The sequence below is a fragment of the Triticum urartu genome, chromosome 7A (genome assembly GCF_056163025.1).
Source record: "Triticum urartu cultivar PI428250 chromosome 7A, HENAU_Tu73, whole genome shotgun sequence".
Lineage (NCBI taxonomy): Eukaryota > Viridiplantae > Streptophyta > Magnoliopsida > Poales > Poaceae > Triticum > Triticum urartu.
In genome coordinates this window covers 81935549-81951415 of record NC_141879.1, presented here as the reverse complement: position 1 = coordinate 81951415, position 15867 = coordinate 81935549, and the positions used below count along the sequence as shown (strand labels likewise).

At 45.5% G+C, this 15867-nt stretch overlaps 1 protein-coding gene across 1 annotated transcript in view; it reads left to right on the top strand.

Moving 5' to 3' along the window:
* Positions 1-12794, top strand: part of LOC147958013 (uncharacterized) — a 59313-nt gene extending 46519 nt beyond the window's left edge. The window contains exon 2 of the mRNA XM_087531920.1: positions 12320-12794. Coding sequence (XP_087388046.1) covers positions 12320-12794 — 475 coding nt within the window. The remainder of the gene's footprint in view (positions 1-12319) is intronic.
* The last annotated feature ends 3073 nt before the right edge of the window (positions 12795-15867 follow it).

Below are 15867 nucleotides of genomic sequence, written 5' to 3'. Positions count from 1 at the left end.
TTAGATGGGATCAGGCAGATTTTGGACCTGAATGACACACTTACTGCACTTCGAGGACCTGTATGATAATTTTTATAGTTCCAGAACCTACATGACACTTCTTAAATAGTTCAAGAATCTACAGTGCACTTAAATAAAAGAGACCCTTGTCTAGCAACCGCGTTTTCCTTGCCGGATACCTACCCTGTCTTTTTGGCTGCGACTCTTGTCTAGCAACCGCGTTTTTCCAAGTCTGCATATTAAGCTAGCCGAAATCGACTCAACGCAAGTCTGCATATTAAGCTAGCCGAAATCAACAAACAATGGGTACGCGTTTTTCTCTGTCTTTTTAACGCAAGTTGACCATTAATTAAGTTATCACAAGCTTATTAAGCTATCCGAAATCGTCTCAACTCTTCGTCCAGTAGGTAAGCCATCCTCCTTTCGAGCTCTTCATCCATCGAGAACTCACAAGCAACGTCGACACTCGAGATCGAGATCATGGAGGCGGTGAGCGCGATCGCCAAGGTGGTGCAGGCACTAGTAGAAAAAGGGTCAATCGTGAAGCACATTAGTGCCGGTTTGTATTTGAGCCGGCACTAATGTATACATTAGTGCCGGTTCCAACGGCTAGCCGGGCCGCTTTCATTAGTACCGGTTCGTGGTGAACCTTTAGCACCGGTTCGTGCCACGAACCGGTACTAATGAGAGTGGTGGCAGGATGTTGCCAGAGTGGGGCCCCTCCAGCACCTTTAGTACCGGTTCGTGCCACGAACCGGTACTAAAGGTCGTCCTATATAAACCCTTCGTCCACCAGCACTCTGTTCTTCCCCCTTTCCCCTCTCCGGCCCTCTCCTCTGTTCTTCCCTTCTTCCTCTCGAGTTCATCACAAAATTTGCCCAAAATTTGTCAAGATTTGAAGGCCCTCATCCATTCAAATGATCACAAAGGTTAGCAACTTTGTCCTTTCATCTCTCATTGCTAGATTAGCTCTTGCATTGGTTTATATAGTGATTAATTTGTGAGTTTAGTAATTTGGGAGGATATATATATGTGCTAGTATTTGATTTATATGCAATTTGAGGTCAAAAATAACACTTAGTTTGCATATGTAGGTGTGGTTTACTTAGTGCCTTCTAAATCTCCATCGTAGCCACCGTCGATCGCCCGCACCGTCCCGTCGCCGGCACCACCTTGTGGTGAGCCTCTTGTTCATGAAATTTTATATAAAAATTGATGTGTGTGATTTGGATATATAGTTACTCGTATAATTATCTTACCCGTACGTTGTTTGTTATACATATAGTGCCATGGTTTTGATATCCGTCCCCGTCGGCCCTAGTCCTTGTTATGATTCGGATGTGGTATGTATATTCTCTTTTAAAACTAGTTGCATTTCGTGTTTATGACAAATTATGCCCATCAAGTTGACATAGAAATTTTTTCTAGGAGGTATCTGAACCTGAAATTCCAACCGACCCTATTGCCGAGAGGTTAAATTTAGTTGAAAGAGAAAACGAGTACTTGAAAGAAAAATTGAAAACAATTGAGGGGGAGAAGATGGAATTGGAGTTGCATGTTGCCGATGTCGTCGATGATCACAAGATCAAGATGGAGAAAATGCGCTTGAAGATTAGAAAGATTAGAAAATATGCCATCGATAGTGAGGCTTGGTATCATTATGCTGTTGGATCCATTGTTACCTTAGTTGCGATCTTGATCGTATTTGTTGTTGCATTTAAATGCTTTAGCTAGAGAGTTATTTGTTTGTTGCATTTAAGTGTTGTATGAACTTTATGTATGAACTTGTATTAATTTGGTCTATTCGGTGTTGTGTAATGAAGATGAGCCGGCAATGGATGTACGATGACCGATGCTCTCCCCAGTTCGTTGAGGGCGTGCGTACTTTTCTGCTTGCGGCTGAGGCAAACAAGCGGGCGGATGGTTTTATGCCTTGTCCATGTGCTCGCTATAAGAATGGTCACAATTACTCTATGTCAAGAACCATTCACGTCCACCTGTTTAAGACCGGTTTCATGCCCCATTATAATGTTTGGACCAAGCACGGAGAAAGAGGGGTTATGATGGAAGACAATGAAGAAGAAGAGGACGACAACAACTATCCTGGCCATGGGTTCCCTGAATACGATGATACAACAATGGGGGAAGAAGCTGAGCCGGTAATGCGGGAAGAAGCTAAGCCAGCAATGCGGGAAGAAGCTGAAGAAGAGGCATCAGATGAGCCCGTTGATGATCTAGGTCGGGCCATTGCATCGATGCAAAGAGAAACTGCGCAAGTGATTTGGAGAAGAAGAAGTTGCAGCGCATGTTAGAGGATCACAAAAAATTGTTGTACCCGAATTGCGTAGGTGACAAGAAAAAGCTGGGCACCACACTGGAATTGCTGCAATGGAAGGCAGAGAATGGTATATCTGACAAAGGATTTGGAAAGTTGCTGGTAATGATAAAGGATATGCTTCCAAAGGACAACGAATTGCCCGAGAGTACGTACGAAGCAAAGAAGGTTGTCTGCCCTCTAGGGTTAGAGGTGCAGAAGATACATGCATGCCCTAATGATTGCATCCTCTACCGCGGTGAGTACGAGGATTTGAACGCTTGCCCGGTATGTGGTGCATTGCGCTATAAGATCTGCCGCGATGACCCTGGTGATGTCGAGGGCCGGCGCCCCAGGAAGAAGATTCCTGCCAAGGTGATGTGGTATGCTCCTATAATACCACGGTTGAAACATTTGTTCCAAAACAAAGAGCATGCCAAGGCGATGCGATGGCACAGAGAAGACCGTAAGAAAGACGGAAAGTTGAGAGTACCCGCTGACGGGTCGCAGTGGAGAAAAATCGAAAGAAAGTACGGGAAGGAGTTTGCGGATGACGCAAGGAGCGTATGGTTTGGTCTAAGCGCAGATGGCATTAATCCTTTTGGGGAGCAGAGCAGCAACCATAGCACCTGGCCTGTGACTCTATGTTTGTATAACCTTCCTCCTTGGTTGTGCATGAAGCGGAAGTTCATTATGATGCCAGTGCTCATCCAAGGCCCTAAGCAACCCGGCAACGACATTGATGTGTACCTAAGGCCATTAGTTGAAGAACTCTTACAACTGTGGAATGGAACAGGTGTACGTGCGTGGGATGAGCACATGGGGGAAGAATTTGACCTAAAGGCGTTGTTGTTCGTGACCATCAATGATTGGCCTGCTCTCAGTAACCTTTCAGGACACACAAACAAGGGATACCGCGCATGCACGCACTGTTTGGACGATACCGACAATATATATTTGGCTAATTGTAAGAAGAATGTGTACCTGGGACATCGTCGATTTCTTCTGAGCAGGCATCCCGTAAGAAAGAAAGGCAAGCATTTCAAAGGTGAGGCAGATCACCGGACGAAGCCTCGCCACCGTACTGGTGCTGATGTACATGATATGGTCAAGGATTTGAAGGTGGTCCTTGGAAAGGGTCCTGGTGGACAACCTGTTCCGAATGACGCTGACGGACGCGCACCCATGTGGAAGAAGAAATCTATATTTTGGGACCTGCCCTATTGGAAAGACCTCGAGGTCCGCTCCGCAATCGACGTGATGCACGTGACGAAGAATCTTTGTGTGACCCTGCCTGGCTTCTTGGGCGTGTATGGGAAGACAAAAGATACACCTGAGGCACGGGAGGACCAGCAACGTATGCACGGAAAAGACGGCATACATCAGGGTCATGCAAGCTACGCTCTTACCAAAGAAGAGAAGGAAATCTTCTTTGAATGCCTGCTCAGTATTAAGGTACCGTCTGGCTTCTCGTCGAATATAAAGGGAATAATAAACATGGCAGAGAAAAAGTTCCAGAACCTAAAGTCTCATGACTGCCACGTGATTATGACGCAACTGCTTCCGGTTGCATTGAGGGGGCTTCTACCGGAAAACGTTCGATTAGCCATTGTGAAGCTATGTGCATTTCTCAATGCAATCTCTCAGAAGGTAATCGATCCAGAAATCATACCAAGGTTACAGAATGATTTGGTGCAATGTCTTGTCAGTTTCGAGTTGGTGTTCCCACCATCCTTCTTCAACATCATGACGCACGTCCTAGTTCACCTATGCGAAGAGATTAACGTTTTGGGTCCTGTATTTCTACACAATATGTTCCCCTTTGAGATGTTCATGGGAGTCTTAAAGAAATATGTTCATAACCGTGCTAGGCCAGAAGGAAGCATCTCCAAGGGCCGTCAAAATGAGGAGGTCATTGAGTTTTGTATTGACTTTATTCCTGACCTTAAGCCGATTGGTGTTCCTGAATCGCGGCATAAGGGCAGACTGGATGGAAAAGGCACGCTAGGAGGGGAACAAATAATATATATGGACGGACATTCTCTCACTGAAGCACACTACACAGTTCTACAGAATTCCGCCTTGGTGGCTCCGTATATGGATGAACACAAGAATTTGCTACGCTCCAAACACCCGGAGCGTTCTGATGACTGGATTACACGTGAACAAACCAGGAGTTTCGCCAGCTGGTTGCAAGCACGTACCATGCATGACACCTCTATTGAAGATGACCTGTACTTGCTGTCCCAGTTACCATCTTCGAATATAATGACTTTCAAAGGGTACGAGATAAATGGTAATACATTTTACACGATCGCCCAAGATAAGAAGAGCACCAACCAAAACAGTGGTGTCCGCTTTGATGCAGAAACCAAGACGGGAAAGGAAACATATTATGGTTATATACAGGACATATGGAAACTTGACTATCGACGTGGTTTGAAGGTCCCTTTGTTTCGGTGCAAATGGGTCAATATGACACGAGGCGGGGTAACGGAAGACCCGTAGTACGGAATGACAACAGTGGATCTCAACAATCTTGCGTATGCAGACGAACCATTCGTCCTAGCCAATGATGTGGCACAGGTTTTCTATGTGAAGGACATGTCTACCAAGCCAAGAAAAAGAAAAGATAAGGAAGCGAATGCATCGTACGATGAGTCAAAGCGGCACATAGTTCTTTCTGGGAAGAGAAACATCGTGGGAGTGGATGACAAGACAGACAAGTCAGAAGATTATGAAAAGTTTGATGAAATTGCTCCATTCACAGTGAATATTGACCCGAGCATCCCGTTAAATGATGAAGATTTTCCATGGCTACGACGCAAAGGGACACACGCGAAGAAAAAGTTTCACACCCAAAGATCTGGGATGTGATCGGCTTAGCTATCATCACTTTCTTCTGTGTTTCACACCTAGGAGAGAATCTCTGTAATAGTTAGGGTAGCTAGCTATGTGTTTTGGCATTTGAAACGCGAAGAAATTTTATGTGCAGGCAAATTCTTTCATGCATTTATTGATTTTTTTCAGCTAAATGACCCTGAAATTGAAAAGCATTTCAAATGAACTCAGAAAAGGATGAAAGTTGGCATGGTATCATAATTTCACCCACATAGCATGTGCAAAAAAGTAGAGAGGATTACCGCAAAAACTGGATACACTTCGTGTACAAAATGGACAATCTGTTTCGAAGTATCAGAGTTTCGGACGAAAACTCATCCGTTACAAAGGCATTTCATTTTTAAATAACTTAAGCATTACCAAATTGAATATAATGATAAAACACACTAATATTAAACATAATAAAAAAGAATCACTGGAAAATGTATTTTTAAAGTTAAGTTATTCACAAACTAGTGATTCACACAAATTTCAAATAATTCAAAATTTAAACTATTCAAATTTAAAAACTACCGGCACTAACTGAAAGTTTCTAAAAACTATCAAAAATATTCACAAAGAAACTCTAAATACAACAAAAAACAACTAAAAATAAATAAAACAAAATAAATAAAACAAAATAAATAAAGCAGAAAAGAAGAAACTAAATGAAAAAAGCCCACCTACTGGGCCACAGCGGCCTGCATACGACTAGAAACCCAACCTGTTGTTGGGCCAGGATGCAGGCCCGCAAGCCCAATAGGCCCCATAGGGCAGAGTAGCAGAGGTAGGCCCAGAAGGCCTGCTTTAGAGAGGAGCTCGAGACAGCAGCGGCGGCGGGGCTTATAAGCAGGTGTGAGCGCCCTTCGGCTAGCGAGGTGGGACTAAACTTCTGCGCCCCTCGCCTGGCAGCGCACCCCCTTTAGTACCGGGTCGTGGCACCAACCGGTACTAAAGGGGGGGCCTTTAGTACCGGTTGGAGCCAGGAACCGGTACTAAAGGGGGGTGCCCCCCCCCCCCCCCCCGCTTGGCCTGGCCAAAACAGGCCTTTAGTACCGGTTGGTGGCTCCAACCGGTACTAAAGGTGTCCCCTATATAAGAAACACTTCAAAAAATTTCAGTTTCTCATCTCCCACTTCTCTCTGCCGCCGCCCCGTCCCGCACCGTCGCCGCCCCCGTCGCGCCGTCCCCGTCGACTCCGCGCCGTCCTCGTCGCGTCGTCCTCGTCGACTCCGCGGCACCCCCGTCGCCGTCCCGGTCGCCGATCCCCTCGCTTCGCCGTCGCCGTCGCCTTTGGATCGACCTCGCCCTCGCCGTCGCCGTCGCCTAGACCTTGCCCGCGTGCGCTGTGAGCCCCTCCCCCGGCCCCTCTCCTCCCTCCAATCGATCGTAGCGCACACCGGCGCCGGCGCCGGCGCCGACCGTAGCGCACACACGCGCGCGCACACACACACACACTACATGCACACACACACACACACACTACACACACACTAGACGCACACACACACAATTTTTCTGTTTTTAGCTTTTAGTTTTTTCTGTTTTTCTGTTTTTCATACAAAGTTTTAGATGAATTAATTAATTAGATTAGATTAATGTCAAATAGTATGTAGAAATGTTAGTTATAATATATATAATGTCAAATGTTATAGAAATGTTAGTTATATAGAAATGTTAGAAATTTTGGAAATGTTAGTTTTAGCTAGCTAGATGAATTAGATTAATTTCAAATTGTTAGACGATGATCGATGGTTTTTTAGTTTCTTATATTTTTAGTTATAAAATTTAGAATTTGCATATATGAAATCATCACAATCCATCATTTAAAAAATGTTACTTTACTTTTGCGGCATATAGTATTTTGTTGTCGACGATGCCCGGCCCGCATCCTCGCCGTCGACACGTCCACGACGACGTCCTGCTTCAGAGGACCCATGTCCGGGACTGGGCTCCGCCGGGCTGGCACTGGGAGGTGCTACCTTCAGGGGCGCGACGCTTGGTGAGGAACCCGGCCCCGGGTCCCGTCGTCGACCCTCATCTCCTTTGGTGGCATTCACGTGGGCCACTTTTGGTGCGGAGGGAGCCGGCCCCGCCGGAGGTGGTACGTCGCCGTGTCAGGGAGGAGGACGAGCACGTCCATCGCTACATGGCTGCTATGGACGTCAGGTTCTCCAATACCTGACAGGTTCTTTGGGGAGATCACCCGAGCTATGATCCAGTGATGGTTCCTTCTCTTTGGGTGTCCACCGCCCGCACCTCAGGAACCTCGAGTGGCCTAGATTACTCTGTACTATTCGATCTTTATTAGCTTGCTAGCTAGCTAGCTAGTGATGTATTCAATATTATATCTATTATTCGAGATGATGTATTCGAGATTATATCTATTATTCGAGACGATGTATTCGAGATTATATCTATTATTCAAGATTATACTAAATTGTTTTATATTTCTTTTGGCATAGTTAAATAAAAGCTATGGCGGACAATACCGACAGAGAGAGAACAGACCATGCTCGATATCATACGCGGGCCAGATGATTATCAGAATGAAGAAGATTTTGACGGCTCCGAATTTCTAAACAACACCGGAGAGGGTGATATGATATTCGATCGCGACGACCGAGAAGATGAAGTCATGAACTACGACGAAGAACATGTTGATCCTGAAACAACAAACACCGGCGAGGTATATATATTTATATAAGCAGGAATCTGGTGATCATCGCATGTTTTAAATGAGTTGAAGATATATTAACGAATCGATCTTTCTTCTTTCAGCCATCCGGATCGAGCAAATCTTCAGGCAAAAGGACGAAACGAGGCCCGAACAAAAAGTTGAAGGAGGGCGTAAAGTACAATATCGAGGCAATCAGACCTAATGGCGAACCATTAGCGCCTAAGAAGATTGCGGACAAGTTCGTTCGTCAGTGCGGAGTTATTGTGAAGGACCAACTCCCGATCTCCCTTCAAGAATGGAGAAAGCCAGCAAATCCACGTCCAGATGTTACTTTTGTCGACGAGAAGCAAAAAAATCTGCTTTGGGATACTCTCATGGAACATTTCACCTTACCAGATAATTTCACAGAAGCAGACGTGCGGAAAGTCAAGGACGCTGCTTTTAGGAAGATGGCGGTTGCATTCAAGAACCACAAGAGAATGACGTGGGAGAAGTACGTCAAGGGAGGAAGGAAGACTCCAGTATTCGAGGGGATACTAGAGAATCAAAGTGCTCATTGGGACGATTTCGTGAAATTCAAGGATTCAGAATTAGCTAAGGAACGGTCGAGAATAAACAAGAAGAATGCCGAAAAAAAGGATAAGTTTCATAAGCTGGGGCCAGGTGGCTACGCGGTGGCAATGCCTAAGTGGGATAAGTCTGAGAAAGAGATGGAGGATGCAGGTGTCACTCCGGTTAGTAAGAGCTGGCCCCCCAGGTGCAGGACTTGGTTCTATGCGCATGGGGGGAGTTGGACCCGAAGACAGGCAATGTTTCGACGAAGGCATGTCTGAACGGAGCCGACGATGCGCTACTTGTTGCAATAGAAGAGGCTCGATCGGGGGTGTTCCAGCCCAACAGAGAGAACGACGAGCTTACGCGTGCCCTGGGAAATCCTGAACACCCGGGAAGAACACGAGGCAAGGGCGCTATTCCGTGGTATGAGGGGTTTTCGGACTGGAACGCCGACTACAGAATCCGTGCGAGAAAGAAGATTGCGGAGGAGAAGAAGAGGAAGATGGAGGAGGAGCAAAGGAAGCTCGACTATGAACGCCTTCAAGGCCTAGAAGCAAGTCAAGCGGAATTGGCAGCTAAATTCCAGCAACAGCAGGAGCAGATCGACTCACTTAGCCAGCAAAGGGGGTCTCAGCAGCTGCAGCAGTTAGCGGATGATCCAGCATTGGATACCACCGCCCCATCCATGCCGAGAAGCAGCGTGGGTTCCGCCCCGGGCGACGCAGTAGTGCTGGATAGATACCCCGTGGATGACATCACGGAGAACACTAACTGCGAGCTACACTTCAAAATGAAGAACATATCCATGAAGGTGGCGGACGCCGTTGCTTTTTCAAATTCCCCCGAGGCAACCTTCCATTGCAACCCGATTCCAGCGGGCTATGCTCGTGTCTTGGTTGATGAGGTGGTGGACCAATATTCGGGGCTAGAGCTTGACATTCCTGGAGGTGATGAGGAGCACACACTCGGAGATGCCAAACATCGTATCATCCTATGGAGAAAGGATTGCATCATTTTTCGAAGGCCACCGACACCGCGTCACCCGACTCCTCGTCGAAATCCGCCACCGAGTCAGCAGACTCCCGCTCCTCCAAGTCCACCAACGCGTGAGGCCACTCCTCCTCCTCCAAGTCCAGCAAAGTGTCAAGCCACTCCTCCTCCAAGTCCGACACAGCGTCAGACGTCCACTCCTCCTCCAAGTCCGGCACAACCTCAGGCCACTCCTTCTCCAAGTCCGGCACAGCTTCAGGCCACTCCTCCTCGTCCAACTCAGCCCCGTCAGCCGTCTCCGCCGCCTCAGCAATCGCAGAAGAGACACCCCGCAGCTATGGTGCGTAGCGGTACCAGTCGAGGTCATAGTACAGGAAGTACAGGCAGAGGCAAGCGATATAAATATGGTCCAAACCTCACTACTCCTCTTCCTGTGAGGGCTTACGACAGGACCGAGGAGCAAACCAATGCCATAGTGCGGGCAGAAGTTGACGCCCATTTTGGACCGAAACCGCCACCGCTGCCAAGGGAGAAAGTGCCTGTGGAAGTAGTTGACCACTTCATTCGTATGGCTCAACCACCAGCTCCTAAGCCTGTTGACACAGACTATGAGCGCCACATCAGGAAGTTACATCGACAACGTCTACAGAAGGAGGCGAGCTCGAGCTCGAGCAAACAACAAGCAGCTGTCAAAAAATGCGGGAAAACCGTTGCCCAGCTGGGAGAACAGGCGGCGCAATCGACCCCCCCCCCCCCGCTTGTTGTGCCGACAACACGTGAAAGTACGCGCGCCCAATATTATTGTGGCCAAACAGTTTACGTTCCCGAGGTGGGCGATGTGGTAATAACCCAGGAGCATATAATGCAGGTTGAAGAACTCAAGATCACTGTTGGACAACTCCTCGAGATCGAGGACATGCCTGTGATTACAGAGGAGGAAATAAAACGGAAATATGTCCGGGGCCAACCTTTGGTCAAGCCAGAAGATGTCAAGAAGGTCCCAACAAGAATGTATGAATTGCATCAATGGTACATGGACATTACCAAGAGATCCGATCGAGAGTCCCTCATGGTGTATGTCAAGAAGGATCATTAGTACCATGAGAAAGCTGTGGCCGTTGAGTATTCTGAACTGTTTCAGTTATACAATCAAGACGCACTCGACAAATCTATCGTCAGTTGCTATTGTCTGTAAGTGATTTCTTTCTGTAATTTAAGTCTCAAGCTAGCTGTAGTGATCCTTTTGATCAATCATTACCTGTAATTATCCTCACTATATTCTTTTCTGTGGTATTATGCAGGATGAAGATGTATGAAATGAGAAAAGGTGGGCGCTATGGCATTGGGTTCATTGAACCAAACACCGTTAATCAATACACATGGAAAATGAGCAAGTATTATGAAAAGCAGGTAGAGGACAGCATGCTAGAGTTCTTGAAGCGCCTCAAATACAATGAAGATATACTACTTTCTTACAACTTCGAGTGAGTCACACTTTCTTGTACTACAAATTCTCTGTTTTTGCCTACTAGCTAGCTACATGTTTTTGCTTACATATGCCCGCTTAATTAAGACATGCAAACATGTGTGCATGCAGATTTCACTGGATCTTGTGTATCATTAAAGTTGACGCCGGAACAGTTGAAATACTGGACTCGCTACTCAAAGCAAATAGTGACTACAACATCTTGTATGGGATAGTCAACAGGTAATTTCAATCATTATTAACTATATATCTCGGCCTATTTAGTTCGTCATTTCATGATATGAACTATTTAATAACTCATTTATTCATTTTCTTTGTCGGCGGGCAGGGCTTGGGCAAGGTTCATCAGCGTCACGGAAGGCGAATGGAAACCACAGCTGAAATGGTTTCGATCCAAGGTAAGTAATTAAGTAGTACTAGCTAGCTAGCTAGCTGCCATCTCTTTAATTATCATGCTTGATTAATTATTATCTGATCAAATTAAATTTCATTCTCGTAATAAAGGCCCTGAAGCAGGCGCAGGGGACTAATCTGTGTGCATACTGCGTTTGCGAGAACATTCGCATGATGGCGTCCGAAAGGAGCAGATCTCAAAGACAGGAATGGGTACGCTTGTCAGAACACTATTCACAATTTTTATACCATTGTCGATATCTAGTCACACAACTAATACACATGCATATTGATCTCCTTCTTAACAGTTCAAAGAGGTGCGGGACAAGCTCCTAGAAACGGAGCGTGTAGAAGCACTTCAAGAGGAAATAGCGGGATTTTTGCTCGACCAGGTCATAAATCCGAAGGGAGAATACTATTACCCGCTACCGCCCCCATCGAACATGTCATGAACCACTTCCAATTGTCATCGTGCTTCGAAGGCACCAATTAGGCTAATGCCACTGGCTCCGAAGGCAACATGCATATGTAGGAGAAATTGTATATAGCTATACATGTGTGTATATGTAAATTAATATGGTGGTTTGTGAGACATTGATGATATATATATATGATTGGTTCTACTAGAAATTCTATTTATATATATATATGCACAACGTGTACAATGTGTAGTACCGTAAAATACCAGCAAACGAAAAAGAATTAAAATGGAAAACACAAAATTAAATGAAAAAGAAATCATAAAACCAAAAATCCCCCAAACATTTTAGTACCGGTTGGTGTTACCAACCGGTACTAAAGGGCTCCCGGCCCCCGGAGCTGGCTCGTGCCACGTGGTTGCCGTTTAGCACCGGTTCGTGCTGAACCGGTACTAAGGGGGGGGGGAGCCTTTAGTGCCGAAATGTTAGTGCCGGTTCCGAAACCGGCATTAAAGGGCCTTACGAACCGGTGCTATTGCCCTGTTCTGCACTAGTGAGGCGATAGTGAAGGCGGCGACGAGGGACCGAGAGAACGGTAAGAGATGCCTTGCCCTCGCCGACCGCGCCCACACCGTCGGCCACATCATCGACCACCTCGAATCCTCCACGGCGAGCAAGAGGAGCAGCGGCAGCGGCACCAGGTGCACGATGATTATGAGAGAGCCCCCACTGAAGAGTCTGAAGGCCGCGCTCGAAGAAGCGCTTGAGCTCGTGGAGTCCCAGCAGCCGGGCGGCTTTGGCAGCGGGGTCAAGAAGCTGATCACCAGCGGCACGACGGCAGCCAAGTTCCAGAGGGTCGAGGCGAGGATCACCGCCTGCGTCACCGACCTCGGCTTGGCGGAGCAGTTCGCCGCTCGCTATCGTGCCCTCCACGCCAACACAGGGGCCGGCTCGGCACCCTCCATTGCTCCGCAGCATCAGAAGAAGAGCTCGCTGTTTACGCGGCCGCCTACGCAGCAGCCCTCGGAGCGTCCGAGCTTATTCCTGACACGATCGCAGCACAACCAGAGCTTCTAATCCGAGGACTGGAACTGAATCCTCATAGAAACGTGTAATTGTCTGCTCTTCTCTGACTAATAAGGCCGGTGAGATGTTTCCTTTGGTTTTCATTTCGAGCGAAATGTGCACAAGATGATTACTACGTAACGTTTGATCCATACCATACTATGGACTAAGTAGACTGACTCACGTAGTTCCTCTAGATAACCAAGCGCTTCAATCACGAATTCGCCGTACAATTGGACTTTTCTTTTTGCTGAGAGAATAACCGGAGAATATTGAGATTGGGAAGAGCAAGGAAAGAGAAGTTTGATATGGTTGCTCATGTGCTAACGCAAAATGGACGTATTGATTCACCGCATATGTGATTGGGAAGATGTGAACAACCTTTGGATTTAATGTTTGAACTTTTAGCGGACGATGTGAGCGTCGCTTGATATTAATACGGATTTGCTATTTTTCAGTCGACTGTTTTTCAATTCGCCTTCATTCAATTTTGTGTCTGTTCGATCTCGCACTGAGATTCGCGCCTGGTCCTGTCTTGCTTTGTGTTGGTTTTCTTATCAGGAGTTGTTTTCTGCTTTTAGCCCGTTTTCCTTGGCCCCGCCCTCCCCGGCAGCTTTATTCTTGGCTTTTGTCGTTTTGAATGTAGGAGCAGGGTGTCGTTCCCCTTTCTCATTTCGTTAAGGCAGAGGGAGAGAGCCAGTGGCGGAGCCACCTCCCGGCGACCCCGGGCAGCTGCCCGGGCTAGTCCAAAAAATTACTACTAAGCACTACTGATAATCTATGGTTAGAAGACTTATTTCTTTGGGTTGCAGCTCACGCTGTCACAGTTCAGTCATGCCCGGGCTGCATTTATGGGCTGGCTCTGCCACTGGAGAGAGCTCAAGCGACGGAGGAGGCGGAGGCAGTTGCTTCTGTTCATGGCGATTCCAAGCTCACCCAACGCATGATTTTGATTTCTTCTCCCTCTTCTTTTCATCCGCCGGCTGCCCTGGTTAGTTGTCCTTATCTCTCGCACACTAGGGTGTGAAAATTGCACTATTATATGTTTACTAGTTGAATGCCCGTGTGTTGCCATGGGACAGTAAAATTAGACATACAAATATTAATTAAACATGTCTGTAATTTAAAATGTATGTAGAACTATTGAAATATTTAAGATTTTGTCATATAGCACCTTGAAAGGGGCAAGGAAGATTTCCTAATTAATTCGGAAAATCAGTCAAAAACCACATACGAAAGGCACAGCACATGTTGTTGGAGTGAAGGAAAGACAAGAACAACCACACTACTAAGCCCACATACACATTGGAACTAATGTCGTAAAGTAAATCTCCGCCGCATCAAGTCGTAACCTCCACCGATCATAGAAAATCTAGCACAAGGGGCATCTCAGTATACTTAAAAGAAATCTTAGTTGCAACTTGGAATAGATACAGTTCAAAGTTGTTAGGTCATAGTGTATTCACAGATCCATATTGGCACTATGTTTTGTAACTAAATACCAAATTCATGGAACCTACATGTTAGGTTGGGTGCAGTATTTTTCAAAGCACACTTGGCACCGCTATTAGGCACACCAATTTATGTCAAAATAGAAAGATAAAAAGTCTTTCATTGTGTACTTCTGAAAGCAGACTTGAAAGTGGGCATACATTAGTAACTTTACTTTTGGTTCTCATTAACTGATGTGCAAACAAAAATATCCGTAACCAAAACAAAAGAAGCAATACACTAAGGGAATAAGCTAGATAGAAAGAGAAGAGCCTTGGAAACAAATGTATTAACACGTCATCACAATCCTCGCTAGGATGATATCTGTTATATAAGAGTGGAAGGAGAGACAAATGCAATACGAAGCAAAGCAATTATATTCTGTCACATGCATACTGAAATGTTGCAAACCAACTATAATTTAGGCATTCACCAATATAAACATTTGCAGACTTTCTTGCACCAAGACTGCACTCCTAAATTTAGAAAAGTTAAAATGACGCACATGTTAACAAAATAGGCTTAGCATATTTACGTTATCGTGGTGGCGATGGAGCCAAGAAACTCAGTCCGTCGTGGCATGGTACTGAAACCCTATACATTACCAAATTCCTCTCCTAACTCCCCTGTTTTTTTACTTATTTTTTTTTGACGATGTTGCCTTCCCTCTCCTCAGGCATATCTTGCCTCTTCGTCCACCCCTCACTGTCTATCATGCCTCCCCACCAATCCAACCGGTTTGTAGACTCACCTGTAATAATGTGCTAGATTCACAGGTTTCGTGTAAATGCATATTGCATCAAACACATATCTATATCCAAAAACCCCCCATTCATTCATCCTCGTCAATTCCATATAGTTAAGTACACAACCAAACAACATTTGCATCATGCACCATCCAGAGGGCTATGAACAAGCAATAGACATTTGCAAATTTCCTTGCACCAAGACGGCATTCAAAATAAAATTTACAAAACTAAAAAGAATGCACATGCTAAAAATAGGCTTAGCAGATCATGTGTGTACATAATAACACCCAACTTCATTTACCTTTCCATCAAGATGCAGAGTGTACAGAATCTACACTCACCATGGTCTCAGGCTATATCACTATTGACATTCTCAGTTGAAAGGTGGGGCTCTCACGTGCCAACTGCGATTGACCTATTCAAGCATAGTTTAGCAACATACGGTGAGGAATTATTTAGCATATGAAAAACTATGGAATTGTAAAGCAAACTACACTCGGTCCAAATATATATTGCTTTTTCCTACCTCTACAACCACAATGTAATCTCGGTTTTTGTGATCGAAAAATTAGGAAGCACACTAAATGCAAGTGCTAAGGACAGGTGTAGACTACATTAACCATTTATTAAAGTCGGCCATTGGTCCAATATCAAAATGTGATAAATATAATATGAGTTTGCTTCATGAGAAAAGAAAGATATTTGTTCGTGCTCTGGTGATAAATATACTCCTTCATAAGATAACCAGTGTGCATTTTGACAAACTGATGCATATGTTTTATCCACTTTCAGTTATAGTCAAGCTAAATGAGTTGAACCGAATTGAAATTATACACAAAAGTAGA